The following is a 15285-nucleotide window of genomic DNA, read 5'->3' on the forward strand; positions in this document are numbered from 1 at the left end:
CAGATAGACTCGAGTCTATGAAATTAGCGACATCCAAAGCTATTTGTTGGTTACGAGGCTAAGGGCACCACAGGGAGCGGCTGAGTGGGGAGATATTTTGGTAAATAGTAGGAAGACAATACCGCTATTAGTCTTCTGCATACAAACCGCCAGGGGTTTTTTAACTATAAAAAGTTTATGTGCTTTCTGGCTCGCGCAGAAAATGTTAGGGTCTGAATGGTGGGCTGTATGGGAAATGATTAAGAATGGTTGATAATACTTTTGACACTACCGAAATACAAAGAGAAACAGACAACTCTAAGCTCAATTATCTCTATCGAGTCTAGCCTTAGAGTCCCGCCTCCTGTAATGTAAGGTTGTTCTTGACTCTGACATCTCAATACCGAGGTGCGAATATCGAAAATATCCTTTGTTTATAAGCGAACCGGCATTGACAACCAGGTCATTCTTCATCACTCTCTTGTTCTCTCCGATGAGCAGAAATAAAATAGTGAAATCGTGTATTTGGTGACTATCGTTGGGGCTTTCCGGCTAGTGATCAGGTTGATTCGGGATATCCCGGCAGATGATGTCTAGGTTAGTTGGTTTCGGTGAGATTGGCAAACGCAGCCGGGGTATTCCGTGTTCCTAGTTTGGATATCTTCAAATTCTGTAACGGGGCTATTCCGCACATCGCGCTGACGTGGACAAGCGGAGGACGCTGACGTTTGGACGTTCGTGCTGTACGACTATTCAGGCGATATCTGTCTCTCGTTAGCCGAGCGCATAAAATGACTTTGACTAGCGGTAATTGGACAGGTACACGCAACCGCGCTTGGCGTCAGGTGACAGCTACAATTTCTCACATGATGCTTAGTCATGCGGACCTTCTTTCAACCGCGAGATTTTTCAACGTCGAAAAACTTCAACTTCTTCCTGCTTCAGCTTTTTCTCCCCACCAGCCGTTTCGATAATCCCATCGCTCTCGACGCTGCAGCATCTACAGATCTAGAGCCCGCAACTCATCGCCAGCTCGCTAACTGCGTCTGTCTGACTACGATTGTCTCGCTTACTGTCCCCCTCCACGTCTTCTCGCTGCTCGCTGCCGAGTCGACCTCTTGGTTCTCTTCATCGCTCAGAGAAGCCACTCAGCAGGATTGAACGCCTGTCTATGTATTCGCCCTACGAAAACGCTTTCGAACACTACCTGCCGCTTGCGCTGCAACCTTTTCGCCCTGTGCGAAAACCTTGTAGTGTCCATTCGAGATCCTGTGGTTGAAACCGCCGACACACGTCACCCGTCAACATCGATCCCGATATCAGAAACAAGGATCAATCCAGGCACTGCCGTTTCATTCTAGAGACTCCCGCTTCTTCGTCGTTACTACGCATGTCGTGTAGTAGTATCCGCCTCTTTCTTCATCCTCTCTCCGCGTTTGACTCAACTCGCTTAAGCGTCTAAACCAACTATCCTACCGACAACATGGCTAACATCAACATTCGTCGGGTATGTCATCAAGTTTATCTCCTACATCCTTCCGTTCGAGTGGGAAAACATTATTCTGATATCTCTTCGTCATGGATAGGATATTTCCGATCCCTTCTACCGCTATAAGATGGAGCGTCTCCAAGCCAAAATCGAGGGCAAGGGCAACGGTATCAAAACTGTTGTTGTCAACCTGAACAGCGTTGCCCAATCACTCAGCCGCCCACCATCCTGTATGTTCCCGCACATTCCTAGCCCCTTTCATTGGTTACACAGATTGAGCTAATGCACATCAGATTTGATCAAGTACTTCGGCTTCGAACTTGGAGCCCAGGCAAACTCTAAACCTACTGATGATCGTTGGATCATCAACGGTGCCCACGATGCCCCGAAGCTTCAGGACTACCTTGACGGTTTCATCACCAAGTTTGTTCTTTGCAAGAAATGCAAGAACCCTGAAACAGATGTCGTCATCAAGGATCAGTCTATCATTCTTGATTGTAAGGCTTGTGGCGAACGCTCGGATGTTGATCCCCGTCTCAAGCTTAGCTCCTTCATCTTGAAGAATCAACCGAAGAAGGGAAAGAAGGATAAGTCAACCAAGAAGTCCCGCCGAGAGAGGAACAAGGAGAAAGGAGAAAAGGCCGATAAGGCTGAAAATGGAGAGAACGGAGAAGCAAACGGTAGCCCAGGAGACAGCAATGGCTCTGATATGGGAGATGAGAATGGTGACGTGGGTATTGACGCTCACAGTGATGACGAACTAACTCGTCGAATTAAGGCGGAAGCCGAGCAAATTGAACACAACGACGACATCGATGACGAGGAATGGGCCGTTGATGTTTCTGAAGCCGCCGTTCGAGCTCGTGCCCAGGAACTTCCCGATGATCTAAAGCGTACCCTGGTTTTTAACGATGCTGACGGTGACGATGATAGTGAAAATGCAGTGGCTAGCTCCTATGATCAGTTTGGAAGCTGGATCATTGAAGAAGCCAAGAAGTCCGACAAGGGCGTCGCTGGTGTCAGTGATGTTGACATCTATATGAAAGCCAAGGAATTTGGAATTGAATCCAAGCACAAGACTCTCTCCGTCCTTGCTCAAACCATTTTTGACGACAATATTGTCAAGCAGATCCCTGCTCGTGCTGGCCTCTTGAAGAAGGTAATCTCACCTGTAACTTGGAGTGCCCTATGAATATCTTTGTTAGGTACTGACTTCGTTTCTAGATGATTACTTCTGAGCGCCATGAAAAGGCCCTCCTTGGAGGTACCGAACGCTTCGTCGGCAAAGACCGCCCAAACCTTCTTCCAATGGTGTCTTCCATTCTTCTTACCTACTACCAACACGACTTGGTTTCTGAGGAGCTCCTCAAGAGCTGGGGAACCAAGGCCAGCAAGAAGTACGTTGACATTGCTACCAGCAAGAAGGTCCGCAAGTCTGCCGAGAAGTTCCTTGAGTGGCTTGAGACTGCCGAAAGTGAGGATGAAAGCGAGGAGGATGACGAGTAAGGCATTAAAGAATTAGCTGCTGCTCAACTCAATTTCTAGCCCCAGTAGCAGTGCCGTTTCGCCGTCCTCTACGTGCCTCGCCCGATCTCCCCTCTTAGCAGATTGATTTTCGGTTCTTTTTCATTTTATTGTTGAGATGCACCCAATTCGTCACCTACCCTTGAAAACCGTGCTTGGTTACTTGTGATTGCTCTTTGGTTGTATGTCCTAAGATTGTATGTTACTTGAGATTTGCATTTCCGATACTACACTCGGTAGTCATCACTATTTCGGGCTTGCCAATGCAAAGACACTCTTCGCTCTATTTAACTATACCTCAAAACGCCCATTTTAGTCCTGATGTCAAAGCCCTCAGCCTAGGCAATAAAAAACAGCTAAATACAGCTACGCATTAGACCATGTTTGTCAAAACACAGGTGTAGCAAACCTCAGACCAGCTTCCCTCTCATGATCTCCTAGCAGCTGTCCTAGTTCATTGTTCATCTTCTCAGCAATAGGTTGTAGCTCCTGTTGAGAATAAAATCTAGCATTTCGACTTTTATGGTGCCTCACTCCAGTTTGAACACATGCCAGCCACGTCAAGTCTGGATTCCAGACTTTCATAGCTCGAAGAGCTCGTTTGGCCTCCTTCAAGGTCCCTCGACTCCATCTAGTTTCGCTATCGGCATCTTCGTCGTTCATAGCATCATCGCTATTCCCATCGTCTTTCCATGTTTCAGAAGAGTATAATTCTGGGTGGAAAAAGGTTATCCAATCCGCCAAGGTATAACAAATCTCATCTCCTATATCAGCCGGTAGGCTGACGTGTGATAAGATCGTGATATATAGCGTCGTAAGTGCTTTCCAAAGGGAATGATGACGTGTAAATGACTTGGTGATGGTGAAAGATACCTGAGGCAGTGGTTGGCCGGAGTCATCAAGCACCCGAACAAGCCCTGCAGATGCAGTGCTGCCAGACGACTTCACTTCTTGTATTTGCTTTTTCGCCAATTGCTGACGGTGTCGTTCTGCGGATTTTTCAGCGTCGTCTTTAACCTGGTGCCAGAATGATCCATAGAGACATTTCCACCGAGGGAATTCGTGCTCGATTCTGGAGGACATAAAGTCACCAGCTCCCTTACACATTGTCCCGATAGCTGTGCAGGAGGCTACCGTCACGAAGGTTTCTTCTTGGATACCTGAATCACTGACCTGGGCTTTATTTTCTTTCAACGTTGTTGACAGAGCTTGGGATTCCCTCCCTGTTTGTGCTGCTAGTGTAACTCTTGCACTCACAGAAGGCCACAGGTCATTGATAAGAGGCAAGAAGGTTTTCTCATTCTGAGATAAGATAGGAAGACCACGTGTTAGTATGGATAGAAGTGACCGTCGTAAGTATGGGGAAGGAGAGGAAAGATGGGGCGGTATGGATTTTATGATGTTCAATAACAGCGTGTGAGGTTTGCTCAAAGGTTTTTCTTCTGGCTCTAGAGCTTGTTCGGATTGATCGGCTTGAGAGTTTATGTCCATCTCATCTTCTTCGCCGGCAGACTTCTCCGGAATAGAGGACCATGGCTTCTTTGGATGGGGTTCCAGAGGTTCGAGATTGTTTCCCTCTATTTGTAGCTCTCTTGAGCATTTCTCACGTCTCCCTTTGATCCAATCTGCTATACTAGAAACAGATCGAGGTTGTGCCGGCGATCTTCGGTGCTGGGGTACTGCAATTTCATCCCCATGTGATATTGCGAGCAGTGCAGGTTGCCTCGCCCCTTCATCAACAACCGCCCCTAGCACACCAAATAGAAGTTCAACTAGCTTGGGGTATCCATGGAATGCATCTAAAACAGCAAATATAGAGCCAATGATATCATCCAGATGGGGGATCAAACGAGAACCGGAGAGTTTTATCATCATAAGGAGGACCCTGGGGGCTTGGGGAGAGATGTCGAATGTATTCAGTTTCAAAGCCACAGAGTTTATCAAATAGTCAGCATTCTCAATCACCAATGTGCTTGCGTCGGGATAGTTGCATGATGCGGTGACTATATTAAGACAAGTCACTGCATGATTTTGCAAAGCCGGGTTGCTGGATCCCATCAACTGCAGAATTGGGTAAAGTGTATCTATCAATTCAGGTCGGAAGGATTCCTGAAGCTGTTCTGCCTGTAAAGCAACTGCCTCTAGTGCAAGAGCGGGGGTACGCCAATCATCTGAGTCAACATTTTGCATATCGGTTAAAATTGGCAAGGCTAATGAATAAATCTCTTCTATCAGCTGCGGTCGTGACGTCGACGAGAGGTCGGATTCAACATTTAACACCTCATCTATCATTAGGGTATCAGGAGATGCGCTTTTGAGAAATGATAGCGTTAACCAGAGAGACGACACGAAAGAATCTCCTGATGACTGATAAAGCTTCTTTAGCATAGACTTGACCATGTTGAACGATAGGTCAGCATTTGAGAGCCTTGATATCATAGTTTGAAGCTCCATTAAGGTCTCCTTCTGGCTTTGACGTTCAAATATCACTGGCTGGAAAGTATTAGAGTGACTCTGGCCAGTAAGACTAAGGGCTTCCGGTCTGGCGTCTATAGGAGGCCCTAGGGGCTGCAAGGGCGTCGGTGAAGACATTAATATAGCAGATATACTATCATGAAGACTTGTCGTCATAGTATCGTCAAGAATATCAGATTTAATTTGAGTATCTGATAATGCCTCAAAAGCGGTGGATATCTGCCTTATAACCCGACTTTTGGCGGCTTCATCGGCAGATTGCATAGCCCGTGGAAGCGCAACTATCCAGGAGTACAGACTGGATTTGAGGATGCCTGTGACTGTTTCTGACGACGTTAACAGGTTCTTCAATGAACGATACGCCTCATTGTCGTCTTTCTCGGCAGCATTATGTGCTAGGACCACAACGGTTTCAATCATCATTGCCAATGAATCGGCGAGGGAATTTGAACAGTCTTCAATTACCATTAGACATAAACCCAAGAGAGACTGACGGACCTCCTCCCGTTCGTGATTTCTGAGACGGATTACGTTTGAGAGCGCCAGTTTGATCTGTGATGCAGTTGCATTTAGCCATGACTTATCCAGGACAACAGGCCCTGTCCCGCAATTAGTTTGTGTCTCGTCGGTAGTAGAAGTCACAACCGAATCATTCAGGACAGATCTGATATTGATGGTCAGCCCTTCAAGACAGGCGCACAGAAGCTTATATGACCTGCGCTGCTGGGCGGTACCACGAAGAACTTTTGTAAGCGAAGAAACCGTACGAGGCAAAAGACTGGCTAGCACCACTCGGTTCGTGATACGGCATTGTAACGACTTCAACGCAACAGCAGCTGATCTCTGAATATCGCTTGAGGCCCCATCCACAATGGCTTCGAGCAGTACATAGACTGTTTGGTCTATAATAGTAGATGACCCAATTTCGTTGAAAATAGAAGCTGCTGCTGCTGGACCATGCAGAACATGGCACATGGAAGACACACAATCAAAAGCAGCAACAACTAGCTCTTCTGACCGTGGCCTGCTTGGACCTGAGGCCTGTGCGGGGGCACCCCCTGTAAGCAGGGTCATAAGAATGAGTAGCTGCTTGCCCAGTTCAGCGGAAAGTCTTGAGCGCCATCCTCTTTCAATAAGGATCTGTAGGCATTTCAGAGCTAACTCGACACATTGAGCTGAGATACGCTGGCTCTCATTGAATATTTGAGAGAGCGGAAAAAAGGAGTATTCAGCAAGTTTCTCGTCCAATCCGTTATATGGTATGACATCTTGCAGAGTTTGATATAAGGTATCTAAGGCCTTGAGGACTTCACTAGATGACGCAAGGTTCCCCTTGAATTTCAACGTGATGGAGCTAAGCTCTACACAGGGCGGCCGCAGCTACAGAGAGTCAGCATCACCAAGTACTTAATCAGCATACAATCCAAGACATACCTTTTGAAATATTTTCTGACGTGTATCCCCCATTATCATATAGTTTCACATTGTCCTGTCTTTTGTCAATTTTTATATATTTTTATTCGCAGATTGTTTAAATCACCAAACTGGTAAACTAATTCTCCAGTCGTTCGTATTTTTAAAGGTCGACGTTTATAATAAGGCTGACTAATGATAACTACTAGTTCTTCCACGTGACTTGTATATTCCCTTGATCAGAGTAACATTAGCTTTATTATGTAATAATATATTTTGGGCATGCATATTTCCATTGAGGGAGGAGCATCTTGAAATATTTTTATTTTGAAAATACAGTTTATCATTAATTATCTCCCTAATATAATAAAATATGGCTTACTTATATATAAATAGCTTGTTCAAGAGAATTAAAAACAGATATCCAATCATGTCAAGCTCCACCACTCAACAAACACCACCCACTGCGCCCGCTTAGAAATCTGGACACGACAGAATTCTTTCAAGGCCCCGTTCCCTTGATCGGTGCAAGCGATCCTGGGACAAACACTCTGGTAAATGCACTAAATGGCCTCGCTGAACCCGGACAAACATCATGTATAATGCACCCGCAATGCTAACCGCCATTAAACTGATGAAGGCGGGCCATCTGAATTGAGCTGGACGGGAGAATACGATGGTTGAAATAAATGAGCAAATCTCAAAAAGATTTTGCCACGCGGCCTCAGTTGATGAGAAAGTACCTCGAGATTCAGCTTCAACGTCCTATGATATACCATTCTCGGTCAGCTTAAAACCATGTTCCTTGTTACTGCTCCTCCTGCTTTTGTAGCTACGGGGAAACAGTCACAAATGTTCTGGCCACCAACTCACCTCTTGAATAATAAGCTCGGCACACAGCTCAAACCCCCTTAGCCCTATACGGCTAAAGATTGTACCGCCAACGAGGCCGGCCGCTGAGATGAAAGGGTACTCAGCAAATCTCCAGAAGACAGATAACCCAGCCCCTAAGCAAACAATCTGCCAGTTGGAAAACCACAGGCCAGCCCGAATAGGACCAATTCTTCCCATCAGCCAGGGAGCAACCCATGTCGCGAGCACCTCAAATATAACCGACAGGGTTCTCGTAATAGCAATCTGGGCCGAGCTATAGCCTGCGGCCAGAAGCCAAGTGACCATCTGTGCCCCGAATGATAGAACGGTAAGATAGAGTAACGCGCCGGCAAACGATGGAAGGAAGACAGCGTGGTGAAGATAAAAGTTGAAATCTCTTAGGGCTTTCTGGGCGATGTTGCGGCAAGAATACCATATACGTACAATGGCGCTGTGTCGGTCTGGCGCCACGTGTGGTTGTATGTGATCATCTGAGCCCTTTGGTTTCTGCAGTTCGGGTACTTCATAGTATACCTAAGAGTTGAGATAAGATATATCCTGTACCGGTATTTTGAGGGTAAGATTGAGGTGTCGAATTTCGTACCCTGGCAATTGCAAAGTATTCAAAAAATACCGAGCATGTGTTCATCCCGAGATTGACAAGAATAGCCGTCTCCGTAGATATGCCATCTATAAGAGCAATGAACAGAGGCCCAAAAAGTTTGCATATCAGGTCAATTCGCCTCATCCTGGCGTTCATCGCTAATACAAACGATAGTTATATTAGTTAACTAGTTAGGAGCCACTAAAGGTCCTTAAACTGCGGTTCATACTTGTCAGTGCTGCGTGGTCTTCACCAGCAACAACCACAATCTGTCAGAACGTATTAGTAAAACTTTATATTATATACGGGCTGACATTCATATACCCAGTCTCTCTCTACTGAGATCATATTTATGATGGAGCATAGCTTCTCTATACAAGCTAAAACGGCTAAAATTGCCAGCAAGTAAAGATGGACTGTGCGCGTTGTTGGTGTATTGATTGCTAGCATATAAAAGATGACGCACGATGCGATCACCACAAGCCGCTGCCATACTAGTTATGAGATCTCAGTCACTCGATGGCCCTACATAAGAAGTTAACTGACTAGGCGTGGTACCCGAGGCACACGCTCACCAATGGAAAATCGAACAACCCGGAGCCGATTGCCGATATCAATATAGTGCCCAACCGCCGGCGCGGAAAGAATAGCCGCCACACCACGGGAAGAGCATAGACAGACATAGGTAGCAGTGTATGCCGGTAGATCGATGCTAGGTATAAGACAGCCCCGAACTCGAAGACGCGGGAGTTCCATGTTGACAGGAAATGCGAGATATATAGACGAGAAGAGATCCGTTTATGAACCCAATTCTCTTGACTTCCGGCATCATTGGAGCGCGAATCTAAGAAGTCACTAGTTTCCTCATGGGCAATCAGAGCGCTGTCCTCGCCAAGGGCGGGCTGCTCTCTTAAACGTGCTGCCATGGGTTCGATGATCGGTGATAGCAAGGACAAGTGAGAGACAGTTATTAACTAGTTAATTGAATTGGTTAATAGCCGGATGAAATATTGGAAACATCTCGACTCGAGATCCAAGTAAACTACAATAACTCCCGAGGCTCTATCAATAGCCATTTGATACGTGGAATACGAAGGTTGGAGACATGCTGGTGAATATCAGTTGAGTTGCGAGTTCGTCGACGCGCTTGAGCATGAAATATTATTGGTCGATAAGCGAATTGGATTAACCATCCATTACCTCTTAAACTCTCATTAATCAGCAAGATTTATGTAAGTAAATGACCCACGATATCGATGTCACATGCTCTTACACAAGGTTCTCTCCTGTCTCGCTTATGCTGGGCGAAGCTTTTGTGTTACTATATTAGATCTATTATTATATTAAAGGAAAAGGCAAGGAAGAGGTAAATGTGGTTTGAATCAAACGTCTTGCAATTGATAAACTAATAGTAAGGTGAGAGAGACTATGGCGCAGACTACTAACTGGAGAGCTATATGTATATCTACCCGTCTATTATAGTGACCCACGATGCCAGTCACCCCTTTGCAGTAGAGGTCTCGGTGGTCGCACTTGATGGCATCGGCACCCTTCTCGGCAACCATGTAGACTGAATTCTGGATCCGGCAGTCTGGAATGACGGGGATGACCGAGGCGTCGATGACACGCAGATTCTTGATTCCGTGGACCCTGAGGCGAGGATCCACAACCCCTTGTTCGATGCTCTTTGACAGGCGGGCTGTGCCACAAGGATGGAAGGAAGTCTGAGACCGATCGAGCACGGTTCTCTTCATGGCCTCATCATCGTCCAACGGCATCTCCCAGGGATACTCGTCCTCGACAATATCCTTGAAGCCGTCGCCATGCATGAGAACGTCATAGGCGTATCGGATGCCCTCCCGAATGGCAATGATGTCCAAGTCATTGTTGAAGTAGTTCAGGTTGATGTTGGCCTGCTCCAGTGGGTCGGTGCTGTTGAGTGTAACCTCTCCGCCCTCCGAGACGGGTCGAACGAGGTCAACCATGACGGTCATGTAGCTGCCCTTCCTAGGGTGGGGGAAATGCCACTGGAACGCACTGCCAAACAGGGGGATGAAATCAAGTTCAAAGTGAGGTTGTCCGTACGGGCAGAATGGATCACGGCCCCCATTAGCAGCCTTTGCGGCACAGTACTCAGGAGATTTTTCAAGGTAGCTGTCGATGCGAGGGAAGCCAATCATTTCGAGGAATGGCGAGGCCATAGGGCCTGATTGCTCCTTAGTGTATTCGTCCCGAGCTTCGTCCTGGCAACGACCGCTGCGTAGGACTTGGCTATCCATGGAGAAAGAGTCCTTGACCCGAAGGGCAAACGGAACTCCGGGGTGGTCCAGAAGGTGCTGGCCAACGTGGGGGGAATCCACGATGAGCTTGATATTGTGTCGAGCCAGTTCTGCAGCCGGGCCGATGCCGCTAAGCATCAGGAGCTTGGGGGTTTCAAAGACACCCTGGGAGACAATGACTTCACGTGTGGCATAGAAGCTCATCTCCTGGCCACAGCCGTTGATGACCGTCACACCCTTCGCGCAACGATCGGCACAATCAACGATGAGGCATTTGGAAAACACTTCAGAAAGGACGGTGATGTTGGGTTTGCCGACAAGAGCGAGGAAGCTTCCGCATCGCCGACCTTTGTAGATCGTGTTGACGCTGTGAGTAAGGCCGCGCATTTCGCCATTAAAGATGTCCTCGGTGACGGGCTCCCCGGTGGACTTCCAGGCCTGGACAAGACGCTCACGGAATTCCTTCATCTCGGGTAGCAGCTCGGCATGAGAAACGGGAATCGGGCCGCCGGCACCAATACACTTGAGTTCGGGCGGGAACAGACCTTCATCGTCATAGTAGGTAACGCTCTTCCGGAGGTATGGGACCAAGGGATCCCAAGTCCACTCCTTGCCGCCATACTCCTCCCACATATCAAAGGTGCCCTTTGAGCCTGGCACCCAGGAGAAGTAGTTCAGACACGAGCTGCCACCGAGAGCTTTGCCACGAGTGTTGGGCTTCTCGATGCGCTCGTAGTCATCGCGTTTGACCATGGTCGTCTTGAAGCCCCAATCGTACTTGGTACCACGGAGGTCCATGGCCATCGCGGGGGTGCGGATGTCCTCGTTGTCTATCGAGTCGCCAATACCAGCCTCGACGATCAGAACCCGAACGTTGCGGCTCTCCGCCGGTCGCGCGGCTACAATGTTGCCAGCAGTTCCACCGCCGACGACAATGAAGTCGAACCGAGAACCGTCCTGGACAGACATGTTTAAGAATAGGAGTCAGATAGTTGTATATGGTGGTAAATAAAGGATATAGATGGTACTGAGTAGATAGACACCAATTGAGTAGACTTCACAACGATGAGGCCTCTTTTATATTTAGCGACATGTCCGGAAAATGGAGAGAACCGCCACCTATTTGCGCAAATCGGAAGACATCAGGACAACCAGCGGGTGCAATGGCTCGGCGCAGAGGATGGAGTATACTAAATTGCAAATCCGATTATCCGTCTTGGATAATGTCATCCAAAGCAGGCTGCCTACCTGGGTGGATTTGGCCCATCCAGGTGGCGGTCGGTAAACGAAACGAGAAAAGCAGGGCACAATCCTAGACTCAGGTAGCAGAAGCAAGCTCTGGTTGCATGTTATGGTCATCATCCTCGTTATCATTGGCGTACCTCAGGGCAAGCGCATGGCTATATAACACGGGACTGTTGGGGGAGCTGATCAAAGTGCAAAGTTCTGCAACGACACACCATGGATACGCAGATGGACCGTTACTACACGCTCGCCGAAGGTATAGTAGACAGCCCGCCGGCCTTCCTCTATGTGATTCATCTGCCATCTGTAGACTGACTCTCCCTAACTCCCAGGCTGCCCCTACGGTAGCAGCACTACAACCGTGCAGTTGCGCGATGGCCGTGCCGGCCTCTCCCTGCTCCAGGACACGCAGCTAATCGAGACGCTGGCTCATTTCTCCCGCGAGAGGATCCCCGAAAGGCACGTTCATGGCGTTCTCCAGTGTTATGTTGCTGAGGCCGGAGCTAACCTAAAGCAATAGGGTGGTGCACGCAAAAGCCGCTGGGTATAGTCCTTCTGCTCTTAAGGGAGGGTATTAACCATGACCGTAGAATACTAACGGTAGCAGGGCCTACGGTGAATTCACTGTAACTGCAGACTGCTCGGACATCACGTCCGCCAGCTTTTTAAGCAGTGTTGGCAAGACGACCCCTGTGCTCTGGCGTGTGTCAACCGTTGGGCCAGAGTCAGGTTCAGCAGACACTGTGCGTGATGTACACGGCTGGGCAATGAAGCTGTACACTGACGAGGGCAATTTGGACTGGGTATTCAACAACACTGTAAGGACTCTTGACGTCAATACCCTTTGTCCCTGGTACTGAGTGAAGAAAAGCCTGTGTTTTTTATCCGCGACCCGATAAAGTTCCCGTCTCTGAATAGATCCCACAAGAGAAACCCCCGTACGCATCTTCCTGATGCTAACATGGTAAGCTAGCCTTTTGAGATGTTAGTTGACCAAGGCCCCGATGCTAACGGCTCTATAGTTCTGGGAGTACGTAGGAAAGCTCGTTGGTGGGTGGCTAGTATGCTAACAAATCGAACAGCTTCCACAACAGCAGCCCCGAGGGATTCCACCAGCTCCTCCATCTGTTCAGTGACCGAGGAACACCCGCATCTCTACGCCATATGAATGCATACAGCGGACATACCTACAAGTTGACAACCGCTGTAAGTAGGGGCCGTTGTTTTCTATTAGTTACCGCTTGTTTAGCGGCTGCTGACTTGGGGGTATCAGGATGGAGGCTTTAGATACGTCAAGTTCCACATAAAGACAGATCAGGGAGTGCGTAACTTCACTCGAGAGGAGGCTGAAACGATGGCTGGCAAGAATCCAGATTTCCTGATCCAGGACATGTTCGAAGCCATTGAGAGGGGAGAGTACCCGACATGGACTGTCTTTGCGCAGGTAATGGAGCCCGCGCAGGCAGAGAATTACCGCTGGAACATCTTTGATATGACCAAGGTCTGGCCGCATAAGGACTTCCCCTTGCGGGAGCTCGGAAAGCTTACCTTGAACCGCAATGTGAGTTTCGTATATATGCACGAGGGTACCTTTTTTATGCCTGGTTAACTGATTCTGGTCCAGCCCAACAACTACTTCACGGACATTGAACAGGCAGCGTTCTCCCCGTCGACAATGGTGCCTGGAATAGCCCCGTCTGCCGATCCAAGTTAGCATAACCTAAGTCATATTTGTTGGTGCATGCGCTTACATAAGATCTAGTGCTTCAAGCTCGCATGTTTGCCTACCCCGATGCGGCCCGTTATCGCCTTGGAGCCAACTATCAGCAACTTCCGACTAACGCGGCCAAATCCCCCGTCTACTGTCCTTTCCAGCGTGACGGCAAGATGAATTTCTCCGACAACTATGGCGCGGATCCGAACTATGTCGGATCTTCGCTGCAGCCCACCAAATTCTATCCTCAGCTCAAAAGAATGGCGCCGAGTACCATCAGTACTCTGACTGAGCACGAGAAATGGATGGGAGAAGTCTGCACCTTCACCTCCCAAGTCACTGACGATGACTTTGTGCAGCCTGCTGCTCTCTGGGAGGTGATCAAGAGGGAGCCTGGCCATGAGCAGCGATTCTATGGAAACGTAGCTGCGCACCTTTCCGGGGTCACCTGCGAGCGGCTGCGTAGTGATATATACGGTAGGGATCCCTCCATATATAGCATCCAAAAGTGTATTTGAATCAAGCTGACAGAACAAAGCATGGTTTACTCGGATCAGTCCCGACCTGGGCGCTGGTGTCGAACATGCCACCGAGGAGCTCATTGCTTCCTCGGCCCAGTGATGGAACCCAGGCTGTTCTGGAGCAAGCTCAAAGGATAATTATTACTTGGACAAAACATCTCACATGTGATGTATGGTATAATCGGATGGGCATCCGTCCAGTCCAGCTGAAACTGAGCAACACTCCCAGTGAAAAAAAAGCGAAATGTTTTTGATATCAACTTTTTCGTGTTTCATTTATATTTTAACGTTTTAGTCATCCACTGTCAACAATGCAACGTCATGTGACATGGATATTTCGTCAACGGTTCAACAACAGAAATATCAAAAATCTCCCCAAGGTCGACAACAAAGATGACAACGAAAACTGATCACAGCAACAGCTGCAATGTTAATGCTAGCATCCATACTCTGTATCATGGGTAAGACTTACGTCTTCCATCCCGATTTTGCCGTCCCTGTGCCACAGTTAGAGCCCTGTTTTATCGAGGCGAAGGGTTAAAGCGCTATCGCGTATGATTTATGATCTTCCTTCAGCCCGGCAAGAAGCAAGGCCAGCCTGAACAATGCTGGGCAAGTTTCTATCATGCCTGTTTGCCGTATTGTTTGCTCGCTATGAAGCTGCGAGGTAGGACATGTTTTGGCTACTGTTCCATCGATGACTGCACCCGCCATCGTACCGTTTCACCTACAACCCTCCAGGGGAGTTGAGAAATGCGGCTAGCCGACCTCAAAGAATGGCCATGGTGTGTACTATGGAATGTGTACGAATGCTTTAACTATTGCTCTAGGCAAAGCCATGGTACGGAGTACTCCGTATGATACCCAAAATAGAGCCTTTAAGCTTACGACCCAGCCCGAGCTTTGGGAATGGAACGAAGACCTTCGCAAGTCTTCGATCCCTCCATACTCTGTCAAGACAGTCAAGCTACACAGTCTTGCTCGTGATGATGTTTAAACTCGCGTAGTTTAAATGGCCTGTTCCTAATCATTCAGCTTCACATGAACGAACGGTAATTCCGACTTTGATTTCGTCCTGAAGAGATACTTGGTTTTGACAATCTCCTTATCTGTTAAACCTCGACAATAATTAAAGCTTTCATTGCTGAATATTGCTTATTAGGGTCTAA

At 47.9% G+C, this 15285-nt stretch overlaps 4 protein-coding genes across 4 annotated transcripts; 2 read left to right on the top strand and 2 right to left on the bottom strand.

The window, feature by feature from the left end:
- Positions 1-1595: 1595 nt before the first annotated feature.
- On the top strand, positions 1596-2974 carry TRV_05580 (uncharacterized protein; the record flags this gene model as incomplete). The annotated part of the gene is made up of 3 exons (XM_003020278.1): positions 1596-1698; positions 1762-2627; positions 2693-2974. The coding sequence occupies 3 exons, from the start codon at positions 1596-1598 to the stop codon at positions 2972-2974; spliced, it is 1251 nt and encodes a 416-aa protein (XP_003020324.1).
- A 405-nt stretch (positions 2975-3379) lies between these two features.
- On the bottom strand, positions 3380-6934 carry TRV_05581 (uncharacterized protein; the record flags this gene model as incomplete). The annotated part of the gene is made up of 2 exons (XM_003020279.1): positions 3380-6847; positions 6902-6934. The coding sequence occupies 2 exons, from the start codon at positions 6932-6934 to the stop codon at positions 3380-3382; spliced, it is 3501 nt and encodes a 1166-aa protein (XP_003020325.1).
- Positions 6935-9626: 2692 nt separating this feature from the next.
- On the bottom strand, positions 9627-11605 carry TRV_05582 (aryl-alcohol dehydrogenase, putative; the record flags this gene model as incomplete). The annotated part of the gene is made up of 2 exons (XM_003020280.1): positions 9627-9678; positions 9804-11605. 2 exons carry the CDS (start codon positions 11603-11605, stop codon positions 9627-9629), a joined length of 1854 nt encoding a protein of 617 aa, XP_003020326.1.
- A 1237-nt stretch (positions 11606-12842) lies between these two features.
- On the top strand, positions 12843-14017 carry TRV_05583 (uncharacterized protein; the record flags this gene model as incomplete). The annotated part of the gene is made up of 5 exons (XM_003020281.1): positions 12843-12845; positions 12944-13087; positions 13131-13442; positions 13506-13590; positions 13644-14017. Coding segments are annotated over 5 exons (918 nt in total), but the record flags the coding sequence as incomplete, so codon positions are not given.
- Positions 14018-15285: the final 1268 nt, after the last annotated feature.

Source organism: Trichophyton verrucosum (genome assembly GCF_000151505.1).
Source record: "Trichophyton verrucosum HKI 0517 chromosome Unknown contig00432_1.f1.exp, whole genome shotgun sequence".
NCBI lineage: Eukaryota > Fungi > Ascomycota > Eurotiomycetes > Onygenales > Arthrodermataceae > Trichophyton > Trichophyton verrucosum.